This window comes from Spermophilus citellus (assembly GCF_964194105.1).
Source record: "Spermophilus citellus genome assembly, chromosome: 18".
NCBI classification, from domain to species: domain Eukaryota; kingdom Metazoa; phylum Chordata; class Mammalia; order Rodentia; family Sciuridae; genus Spermophilus; species Spermophilus citellus.
In genome coordinates, this window is record NC_138200.1 from 61124640 (window position 1) to 61137178 (window position 12539).

At 43.3% G+C, this 12539-nt stretch overlaps 1 protein-coding gene across 5 annotated transcripts in view; it reads left to right on the forward strand.

Moving 5' to 3' along the window:
• Positions 1 to 12539, forward strand: part of WWOX (WW domain containing oxidoreductase) — a gene marked incomplete at both ends in the record, with an annotated part of 882099 nt that overhangs the window by 290280 nt on the left and 579280 nt on the right. The window contains one exon of one of the 5 annotated variants that reach the window (XM_081274222.1): positions 6238 to 6411. The exons of the other annotated variants lie outside the window; for them this stretch is intronic. Coding sequence (XP_081130348.1) covers positions 6238 to 6297 — 60 coding nt within the window. Of the gene's footprint in view, positions 1 to 6237; positions 6412 to 12539 lie in introns of those variants that run through there. 5 annotated transcript variants of the gene reach the window in all.

A 12539-nucleotide genomic window follows, 5' to 3' on the forward strand; every position in this document is an offset into this window, starting at 1 on the left:
CCCAGATAGTCCCAGGAATATGGTGCAGGGAGTGTTTGCGGGGGGCCGTAGGGGAGGGGAGTGGAAAAACTCAGGCTAGTGGGCCCTGAGTTTCCTTGCGGTAGATGAAAATGTTCTGGAACTGGACGGATTCAGTAGTCACACAACAGGGTGAGCTTTCTGTGCCACTGAAGGATGCACTGTAAAGTGGTTAATTTTTATGTTTCGTGGATTGCACCTGAATACAGAACAGCTAACACGTGGGGAGGGGTGCTCTGACACATGGGACATGCTAAGCTGCTCATTGTTTCCCCTTCCCTTGTGCCAAACAGTCCTAGGTACTTTCCTGCCCATGACCCCAGGTTCAGGAAGTGGCCGGGTGGAGGGTAATGCCCAAGTAAAGAGATCTCAGGGAGGGAGCCATCCCCGCCCTTCTTGCTGCTCTGCCCAGAGCCACAGACACGCGCTTACCTTATCATCTCTTGACCACGCTATTGATTAGTGATGTGTTTGCCTGTGTTATTAATAATGTATTCCTCGAAAAATCTATGTGCATTATAGTCTTTGATCTTCCCATGAATTTCAAAGCCAAAGATTCTATTTTCTTTTTCTTCTTTTCATTTTTTAAAAATTTTCAAAGAAGTAAGACTAGAAATAATTTTAAAACTTTCTCTCTCCTTTTCTACTGGAAGACTTCCTGCTGACCTGCATCCATGTTAATGAGATATGCATGTATCTGCACATGTGAAGTATGTGCATAGACCTATCTACACACGTATGCACATGAGTGCACACACATGCATACTCACATGCATGCGTAGTGCATCTGTACATATATGTATACATATGTCCCATCTTATATAACATGTTGCATATGCCACTCACATGCATGCATTCATACACACTTGTATCTGTACATGTACGTATATGTACACCACATACGTATACAGATACCCAGAATGTCTGGACTCACACACACACACACACACACACACACACACACACGTATGCATGCAAGTATCTATACATATTTATATACATACACCCATACATGTGTATACATATATATACATATATCCTCACACCCACATTATCAGGAGATTATTATAAGATACTTCCAGTTCAAGCTTACTGCATTCTAGAGGTGAGGACTATTTGAATACAAGACTTCATCTCTCGTAGATTAAAACAGAAAATTAAAGACTTTGGACGAAGGCGGGATCAAAGGCTCACTTCTCATTGTTCTTTTATTGTTTATTGACTTCAAAAGGACTTTTTAGTTTAAACTGACTTTAATGTCTCTTGAATGCTCTTTTGTAAAATGACTTTGAAAACTGGGGGATAATGTCTTCATTAAGTGGAGAAAAATCTTGGGAAAATATAACTGTAACGTGGCTTTCATTAGAGTGGAAAGAGATAAAGCTTTGCTTAATTAATGTCTGTTTTCTCTCTGTTCAGAGTTACAAGGAAAAAGGGGCTGAAATTAGTGCTGATAAAAGCTTGAAATGGACATTATAGTGTTGAAACTTTCTTCCTCCTTTGTTAGAAATTAGAACGCACTTCATGCAACTCTAGGAACAGAGTGGGAATATTCAAGGTGCGTGTCTTATTGAATATAAAATGACTGCAAACCCATGATGTCAACCACTCTGGCTCCTGTCTGCCTATTTGACTTCATTTTTGTGTGGTGGGGGTGGGAGGGGGATTACTGAGGTGCTTTCCTTTCTGCCTAACTCAGAATCTTTCCCTCCTATTCCCTGAGCCTCCAGTTAAGTCACCTCCCTCGGGGGCAGTCCCTGGCTCCCAGGTGCCCAGGTTGCTCACTCCTTCCTGGCCTTCTGCCTGTTCTCTGTTCAGCCTCCCTTGTCTAGAGGCTAATCTGCTCTTCAAGCTTTGGACGGCTTTTCTGGGTTGCTTTTTAATTTTATCTTTTAAGCTCCACTGGGGAACCAGACGCTCGACTCTGACTTCCAGTGGGCTCCTGATCTGACTGCTGGTTCCGTTGGTTCCACGTCCCCAGTGTCACGGTAGCTACGGGGTGCAGTGGTGCCCTCTGCCCAGTGGAGTCCAAACTGGATCTCTGGATCCTTCCTCTTGCTTACACCCAACCCTTGGAATGCAGTTCCTCAAGGGACCATCTTGTGGTATATTCTCAGCCTCTTGGAAGAGACTTTAAGCCTCTCCTTCTGTAGCCCAGTAGTTAAGAGGAGGTGCCATGGTCAGCGGGGTAAGGCAGACCTGGGTACAGTGCTATGTCTTCTCTCTGCCAAGTGGCTCATTGACCTATGATGGGTTACCCAACTATCTGGGCCTCAGATTCCTCATCTGTGAAGTGAGGACGGTACTATTTATTTCAGAGAGTTGTGGTCTGATCAGATGAGGTACAACAGAGGGCAGTAACAATCTGTGTTCTGATTGGAGCAACACTGTCCATCTAATTCTGCATGGCAACAGACCTGCTCTTGCTCATTCTAGTAGATACCTTTGGAAAGGCTCCCCTTGTTACTTGTCACCTTTCAAGAGTGTTCAAGAGCAAAACTTTGAATACTGTGGTATCTTCTACCTAATAGTTCTGCATGACAGGACCTGGCTGTCTTTATCGTGTCTCTCAGTAGGTGACAGATGGATAGCATGATTTTGTTTTTATACCTGTGCGATCCTGCTGGCCATATTCTTTTTTCGAACGCTCAAATGCCATCAAGCCATAGATTTCAGAGGCAGATGTAAATACCGCGGGTTTTAAGTGTTGCAGAGTCACCATGGGTTTGTTATGTAAACCCTCAGGGATATTTACACCCTCTCCTGAGCAGGGTAATTGAGCCTCCAAACCACCCACCAAGAGCTCTGCCTGTAAAATATTTAAGGACTGGTACTATAAAGACATTTCCCTTATGCAATTTGTTTTCCGTCTAAAAACCAGGAGAACAAGGAAATCGCAGCTCATTGCAACTTACAAAGACCGGACTCTCCTGCTATGCTGCATCTCCTCCAGTAGCACTTGGAACAGGACCTAAGTCAAACAAGAATGGTGCAAAACAGGGTGTGCATCCCCAGTGCAGTGTGATGAGGGCCAGGCCTTCCTTGGAAGCACCCCACAGAGAGTGCAGAAGGGCTCTCTGATAACAGGTCTAGTTAAGAGACGTGAAAAACCACTTTAAAAGCACAACAGGCTGCCAAGATTTGTCTCTTCCTCACAGATAAAAGGGAGAATCCTTGACTAGGCTTATGCCAGGTGTCATCAGGCCTGGTTTCTTTAAGAAGATGTCCTCCCAGAGGAGTGAGCCACTGAGCCCGGTGGGGTGATGCTCATGGCTCCTGAGATTCTCTATCCATTGCTTGCTCAGCAGAGCTAAACACCAACATGTGGGAAGTGGGATTAGGGACCATGTAAATGGGATTCTCAGGGAATGTGAGATGCCTTTTGTAGGTAGATGTGTTAGTAAAGGAAGCACTAACTGCTCTAACAAATCAGCCCACTGTGTACCCTGGCTCCAACATGGCCAGAGTTTATTTCTTGCTACGAAAGCTCCAAAGTTATGGTTCTGGACTCAAGGCAGCTCTTTCCCAAGGGTGATTCAGTGACCCAGGCTCCTTCCATCTCATGCTCTGCCTTCTTCCACACCTGGCTGCCACAGCTGCTTGGCTTGTTGGCATGAAGCTGCTAGAAGAGGCAAGAACCTGGGGTGATGCCATGGGGACACTGTAAGGACCAGGCCTAAGTGTGACACATCTGTGAGTTGCAAGAGACTAGGAAGTGCAGGCCAGCTTTGTGCCCAGGAAGAAGTAGGGCACAGGGAATCTTTTCCTTGGCTGAAGTTCTGGTTTTTGTGGACAATCGGTGCCTTTTTTAAAATTTTTTTTTTTTTTATTTTTTGGCCTAAGTTTCTCATGCATTCGACTTGGTAAGTAGCTGGAGATAACTAGTCATGCTTTCTGCCTCCACTACCCCAGCCTCGTGGGGTTGCGTGGCTCCACTCTGACTGTCCAGCGAGCTCAGGGGCCTTGCCTACCCACTGTAAATGCCGGACACGATGGAGCTTCACAGCACTCCTGGCAGCAGAGGCCACCTGGCAGGTCCTAGCTGACAGACAGAAGCAGGGATCTATGGCAGGCTTCTCGGAGACCTTTGCTTTCCTGAGAGAAGAAAAGCCATTGCTGGTGTTTTCACTCTTCCTTTCTTCCCACCCTGGATGAAAATTTGAGACCTTCAGTTGCCACAGTCTTGTTGCTCTCATGACCAACAAATGAAGCCAAAGGAATGACAGAGAATAGCCTTCCCTTTGTAGAGCCACTGCCCAGTCTCCGCAGCCACAGGACAGTCAGCCATGCTCCCTCCTCCTAGACCCCTTCCCACCCCTGCACATCAATGAACCTCTAATCAGCATCCTAGTGCAAACAGGGAATTCGAATTTAAGAGAGGTTCTGGGAAACCCTCGAGGCCAGAATTCCTGGACAATGCCACAGTTTCCCCTCACCTTGCTTGTCTGGTTGAATGTTTGCAAAAAATTATTAGATTTTGCTTCAGCTGGGGCACCCTCCCATGCAAAACTTCTAGAAAGGTACTGGTTATAAGATGTTCCTCTGCATCTGCATCCTTCCCGCCAGCGTGTCTGTAGTGGTCTCCTGGCGGTGACGGTCTCAGAACTTTCCATGATGTGTGAAACCTCTGAAGTGATATTTGAACTTCTTGCCTTTGCTGCTGTTATTGCCCTTTCCCCATGTGACTTTGTACTGGGACACATTTATATAATGGTAATTGCCTCGTGGTATTTAAAAATCTTTATTTGGGCCACCTTGGTTAGAAGATAAAAATATATAGTCCTTGAACATCATTTGGCCTGAGCTAGGCTCGAGTTTCTATCCGTCTTAATCATCGTCATTATCATCACGAACATAGTAATGATTTTCCATGCCAAGGCGTGGTGTAAATATCATCATGAGATAGATGTATGAACTTATTAAATAAGCTTTTAGAGTACTTTAGTCCATCAGATTGCAATGTGTGATGTGTGTTTATTTAAGCTATTCCAGATAAGAGAGATCAGATTTTGATTCTCCACATACTTCAAATATTACAGATGCTTCTACTTAACAAAATGTTACCTAATTCAAACTTTTCATTTTATTCAGTAGTGCAAGTCCTTTGATTATTCCAATCAGGCATCGTAATGCTGATTTATGCATATGTTTTTTGTCAGGAGACTGTACTTGCATTGTTTAGAGGACTGATGCAAACTGAAGGTAGAAAGAGGGAAAATTAACACCTTAAATATCTATCCGTGTGCATATTTCAAATTAAGAGCCAACCGTGTTGAAGTGGCCGCTCAGAGGCCTGGCTGCATGCTGTGCTCCTGTAACCCACAGTGTTAACGTTGGGATCCCCACGCAGGCTCCCCGGAGGGAACGTGGTTGGCCTCTTCTCCTGAGCCAGGGCCTCCTTGTGCCTGTACTGCCTGTTCCAAAGATATCAATTCTGGAAGGCATTTCCCATTATTAAAGCATAAAAAACTTTGGATCCTTGATAATTGTATCCAAAGGAAGAAATTCAGAAAGCTTAAAACTTCTGTCAGTAGAGACCAAGCCACGTTGCTGTTCTGTGAAGCTTCAAAGCTTTGCCGCATTGGAGAAAAGCATGCTGTTTTGTTGTCAGATAAAGGACATCAGCAAAATGAGTCCCAAGTCACCATGGGCTCCTGTTCCACCTCCTTCCCAGGCAGTCTGTTGTTTTGCAGGGGACAGCAAAGTATGGCCCTCGGGCCAATTCCGGCCTACTACCACTTTTTGTACAGTTTGCAAACCGAGAGTCCATCTCTTTTTTTTCTTTTTGTGATTCTGAGGATTGAACCCAAGGCCTTATGCATGCTAGGCAAGGGGTCTGCCACTGAGCTATGTCAGCAACCCTCTTTTTTTACAAAATTTTAAGTGGTCAAAAAATATTAAAAAGTAAAATAATATTTTCTGATCATGAAAACCACATGGAATTTAAATTTGAGTGCTCTTAGAGTTTTCCCAGTACACAGCCTTGGACACGTCCTTGGTGGCAACGGTGACATTACAGTGGCAGGGTGAATAGTTGAAAGACACAGGTGAGGCCCACAGAGCTGACAGTGGTTCCTAACGTTTCAGAGAGCATTCTCCCACTTCCTGTGGGCAGAGGCCGTGAAGAACAGGTTTTGATCCCTCCTTCCCCTGTGAACTGTGCTAGTGCTAACATGGTCCCATTGCCACTTTTTAAAAAGAATTCTTTCTCTCCAACAGGTCCCAGCCATGACCTTCCCTGCTTGTCCCGCTCTTTGTTCCCAAGTCTTGGCAAGGTGAACAGTAAGGTGTTCACCAAAGGTCTTGTGACCAGCCTGTGGTCCCCTGCAGGACAAAGAGAGTCACCTCTAAGATTATCAAGCCATCGTGTGGCACAGGGTGCCACGTCCTTGTACCATGGGTGCCGCCATCCTTCTCCTAGGTAGTTACACTATTAATTTAGGGATGATGAGGGGAAAGTGGTCTCCCTTTATCTGTTAATCCCTTGGAGCAAGTTCTGTTCAGAATGAATAGTCTTGAAGTGTGTAATAAAGTTACCCATCAAGACCACTTTTACAGAGAGATTTAAATGTGATAATAAGAATAAAAGAAAATGAAGTGACATTGAGGGCATCTTCTTTTATAATGGCTCTTGGTCTTGACTGTTAAGCACACTGTAAAATGACTTTTATACATTTATGGATTGAAATGGTTCTGCTGAAATTTTAAGTGTTAACATTGTTCAAACTTTCATTACCAACACCTCTCCGTTGTCACAAAACAGTTCCATATTTGACATTTTGATCACATGAGCCTGGGGTATTTTATACCAGTGCTCTCATTTCCTGCAGTTGGCAGCTCTGCTTATTTTGATTTGAGCACCTTTCTTCAGGAAGTCAATACATTATGTTTGCACGTTTTGCCCCAATGCATCCTCTGAACTGATGGTCACAGAAGATACTCTGTAGAGAGAGAGACAGCTTCAATGTTTTTAAGATTGACTTCAGCAGAACATGAAGACTTGTTTCTTTCTCAACCTTTTTCCTTCTTTTTCAGATTTTGTTTTTTGCTCCTGTCCCCACACTGAACCTTATTTGTGATAACAGCTTTGTCAAGGTGTAATGCACATACTGTGTCATTCGCCCCTTTAAATTGTACAAGTCGGGGCTTTTTGTCCATTCACAACCATCACACATTCAATTTGCAGACACTTTTATTACCCCAGAAGGAAGGCCTGCAGCCTCAGCAGTCGCCTCCTCCGTGCCTCCTCCCCTGCTCCCCCGCCTCCCCTCTTCCTGCCCCTCTGGATTTGCATGCTCTGGACATTTCATATACTCTGAGGTCCTTTATAACTTCCTTTCCCTCTCATGATGTCCTCAGTAAATGTCATACCTTCATTTTCAGTCCTTTGCTTGTTGTTCCTTGCGTGTAAGCACAACACTTAGCAACAGATGCGTACATGCATGGCAGTGTGTAGCCTGCCCAGCTCTTGGATCCTTCTCGGTGGCCACCCTGGCTGCCGGCGGAGCTGGCATCTCCCAGGCTTTCTCTGAGCGCTGTTGAGTACATAACTGATTGCCACAGCCAATGCCTTACTGGTTCCTTAAGCTCCTCCCTGTACAGCTGTGGGTACACCAGGAAGGAAAGCTGGTCCCTTAGTAGGTCTGTCCAGAGTTTTATAGGAGAGATTAAGGTGTTATCAGCCAATGCTTTATAAAATTGAGGCCTCTTCTGACCAGGCTTCATGGTAGAGGATAAAGTGGGTCCGACTTCCACTGATGGGGAGACATAGTGAAGAACGGGTCTCTTAGGATTCATTATGTAAATAAGAGGAGTTGGAACTTAGAGGAACCTGGCCTGCCTTGCCGTCACCCGCCCAGGGTGTCCTCAGCAAGATGGCCAGTTCCTGGTTTGCCAGCCGTGGCTCTGGAGGTGTGTCTAGGTTCTCATCGTTACCAAATCCAGGCTGCCAGACAGGTGGTGAACCGACTGGATGTAATCGGAGATTGGCTTTCATTATTATTTCAAGACCTGTCCCTCATTATCACAGAGGATGGAAAGTCTCCCTAAGTTATAAACCAGCTAATGGCTTCCTCAGTTGAAGACCTAAATGAGTTTTAAAGCAAAATGCATCTCTCCAGGGGCCAAGTAGCCAACACACAATAGGCAGTTGAACTAGCAGAAACTAATGCAGGAAAGGTCCCCCACTCTGTCCCCTTTTCTCCCTCTCCTTCCTTCCCTCCTTCCTCCCCTCCCTCCCCTTCTCTTTCTTCTTCCCTGGTTTCCTGGTTCCTCTGCCTCTCCCTGTCCCCTCTCTCCCTTGCTCCTTCCCTCACTTCCTTCTTGGGTTCATCCCTCCTTCCTTTTCCCCCTTTCATTTAACCATTATAAATATGATGGGGTTGCGTCTGTGGGCTTTTGCTGGTAATTAAATAAATTATTTATACATTTAACACAATCTTGAATTACTAGGTGATCATCCTAGGCACTCAGAAGCATAAGAGCCCTTGAAAGCAATATCCCAGCATAGCTATTCCATAGCACGTCCTACAATCTAAATATTGCTTTTAGTGTAATCGAAGCAGCAAGAGTAGTCACAGCAGTTGATGGACTATTTTTCAAATTGATTTCAAAAATGTATTTAAGGGGATGATCTTCTAGTCTAGATTACCTATTGATTTTTAATATGAAAAGCTCATTATGTAAGCAGTAACTGCATATAAAAACCTAGCAAACCTTTGCATAAATCCTTTAATTGAATTTCCAGAGCCTGTGGTTCTACTTTTTTTTTAATTAAATCTATTTCTTTTTTTAAGTGTTACTGTGTAATTTGCATGCTGTGAAGAGGCCCTGTCCCAGATAAAGTGCCATTGATCCTTATTAAACCTCACCTCTGGGCTTGCTTAAAACTAACTGGAAAAATTAAAGTGTTCATGCCGCAGTGCGCTTACAGCTCCTGTGATAGGATTATGGAAAAAATAATAAAACTAATTTCCAGGAGAGAATTTATAATGTGAGATTTTATTTTTTTTCAATTTGATAATTAATAGTGAAATCATATCACATATAAATCATATTTTAGCCTATAAACTGAAATGGCAATTAGGAAAGATAATATATACTTGATGTAAAACCATCATGTTCCATGCGATAATCTTTTGGCACTTTTAATTTTTTAATTGTGGAAGGAACGGATTATGAATTCAAGTCAAACACATTAAATGGTGGGTTTCATTGGAAAAATCTGATTCTTTTACTATGCACCATATTAGTAGATTTTTAATATTAGTGTGAGGAAGTATAAAAGATATGGAAAGAGATATTCTGGTTATGTTCATACTAAAATGTATGTATTAGAATTACCAGGGGAAAGAAAAATATAAAAGCTGCAATAGGTTTTTCTATTTTTTAATACCTAACATTTGTTATTTTAAAAGCAATAAAATCCCCTAAAGAAATATTCATAATCAATAAGAACACAAAATATGGAATATATTAACTGAGTTATAAAAATGTTCATAGTATAGCACAAAATGAAAAACACAGCAAGTTATGTACGGTTTAAAGTGTAATCAATTTTGAGGTTGTATACAAGGATATAAATGATAAACACAAGTAGTAGCATTTTTAGTAAAGGCTGTTACAAAATACTGTATTTATGGCCTATTCCATTCTTTTTATAGCTCATTAATGTAGAAAACAAACACAGTGTATCCATCTTCTCAGACAGCTTAAAATTCCCTTAAATGATGTTTTTAAATGGAAATACTGAGCTCATTTGATCTGTTACTTCTTTAAGCACGTTAGGTTGAATGGGTGAATGTTCCACACTGCGGGCTTCCTTTACAGACTCTCCACCAAAGAGGGCCAAATCTGCCACTTTTACAAATGGCTTGATAGCATCCCCCTCCTCTTCCAGTCTCTCTGCCCACCCTCTATGTCCCAACCCAGCCCCCAGGAGAGCCTTTCTTCCTTTGGAAGCTGCACCAATTCTTCCAGGCCACAAGGGGGCAGTTGAGTTGCTGGCTCATCACCCTAGCGGGCAGGCAGAGGAGAATGTTACTGCTGCTTCCAGAGGTGTGTGATGTGCTGTGGTGCCCCAGGTAGAGCATGCAGTGTGTGCCCAAGCTAAGCAGTTGGTCCTGCTGCTCAAGTCGTCTTGGGTTTTTGTTTTGTTTTTTTTCTTCCCCCTTCCCATGGACAGGCCCTTCCTGAGTAAGCTGAATGTGTAATGAAATATCAGTAACTTAGTTCCAGTTTTGAATTTGGTCTAGATGTTTCCATTATGGCCCCTTGTCTCTTTCCATCTTGTTATTCAGTGGACTTCACTAGACAGTCATCATCCACAGGTATATTTCCATGGTTAAAGGAGTCACAAACTTGGATACCCAGCCTTCTTAAAATATAGGCAGGTTTAGCAGTGCTCCATATGTCTTCCACAGTGTAGGTACATTGGGAAAGGAAAAGAAAATCTTGGAAAGCACTTGGTACGTGTTTTCATTGCTTCCTTCTATTTGGATCAGCACCCACTCCAGAACTTCATAGCTTCTCTGGTCCATCCATCCATCCATCCGTCCTCTCATTTCTCCAATAAAGATTGGATACTGTTGTGTGTCAGGCACTACTTCAGCTAGTAAGTAGATGAACATGAATCTGGGTCACTCGTTGCCTTCCCGGATCACATTATCTAGGGGAAAGACAAAGCCACGATGCCAGTAATTTTAACAGGAAGAAGCAGAGACCTAATTCAGCTTGAAAGAAGGTTGGATTTAGAAAAAAATGTTTCCTTATACGGTTGAAACTATTTATTTATTTATTTTTTGCTTATCACTGTGGTTTATTTGGACTTTATTGCTGCAGTCTGGCTGGGCACAATTCAGAGCCACTTATCAAGCGGGAACAAACTTTATTTTTAGAACCCACATGTCACCACACAAGCTTTTCAGGAATTCCCTCAGAGCCCAACTGCCACCACCGCTCTTCCTGCGAGCACCTCAACCAGCACTCTTCCCGCCCTTGAGGCAGATTGGCTGGGTCAAGTGGGTGGAGCCAAAAGAATCCCCCAATGAGCAGCTCCGTGGTCTGAAAGGGCAGGGAAACAGCCCAATGAGCGTCACCTGCAGAGGAGCCAATCAGCTGGAAGTTTGCTGGGGCCACTGTGAGCCAATCAGGTGGAAGTTTGCTGGGCCTGCTTCAGCTGAGAGAAGGTTGGATTTAGGAAAAAATATTTCCTTATATGGTTGAAACTATTTAGTTTTTGCTTATCACTGTGGTTTATTTGGACTTTATAATTTGCAAAGTAATGGTATGGAAGATAAGTTTCATGATACTGAGTGCCATGAAGCTGATGATCTTAGAACCATGGTTCTTTGTGGCATGATGGTAAAAAAGAAGATAGTTTATATAATGCAAGTGGACAGGAGACACCTCCCTTTCAGTGGGTTAGACTGTTGTTGGTCTGGTTGTCTCCAGAGAATCACGTGGCCACTGTCTTGGGACTGGTCAACAAGCAGGTCCATTTGTAGAATGAGTAGTTTCCTGCAAGTTGCCACCAGAGGTCAGGGCACCAAATAGAGGCACTGTCTGCTTGTGACATGGGACAGTGGTTAGAGTCAAGATTCAAGACCCAAAAGAGGAATGAAAGCCAAGCTGAGCTTGGCACAGATTTGAAGCTTATGATAATGCTAACCCAACCATGCCCCCTTATCCGGGCTATGACATGGTAGCCATATGCCCCATGTGGCTTATTGAAATGTAAATTAATTACAATTAAAATGCCAGTTGCTCAGATGCATGAGCCACTTTTCAAATGCTCTACAAGCCTCACGTGGTCAGTGGCTACCATATTCAGAAGTGCCGATATGGAACATTTCTACCACAGAAATGCTTCATGGGGTAACCCTGCTCAAAGGAGGAGTCTTTAAAGTCTGATCTGTTGGTGTTCCAAAAGAAAATATTTCAACTTTTATTTATCTATTAAACTCTTTCATGTCTTATTAAATATTTCAACATATTGATCAGATGGAAGGTACTGTTTTAAATGCTTTGCCTGGACATACACATGTCATCCTTTCAAATAGCCTGTGATGTGATGCTATGATTATCCATATTTTGCAGATGAGAAATCATATGCACTAAGCAAGGAGGCAGCAGATTAGAGAGTCCACCTTAGGTGTTTTAGCTCCAAGGTCCTATACTCTCAAGGGCTGCAGATTTACTCTCAACTAAGAATGGTGATTTTTCACACTTGCCCTCTCTCGTCCTCTGTTTGGAACTTGTATGACAGGCAAGGCATTCTGAAGTCAGGTTTGATATTTCCCCAGATAGCAGGTGCATGCTTCATATGGATTTCAGCTTTTAAAAATGCTTTATAGGATTGAGTATATGCACAATTAAATGGATTGGGACATTATCCTGCCTGGTTTCCACCAAGGTGGCCCTCACAAAATGAGCAGAAGGCCTAGAAAGGTTACTGCAGGGAGACCAGCCTTTGAAGAACGTGAACATCAGCCAGCAGTGAGAAAGGGAGGGGTTGGTTCCTC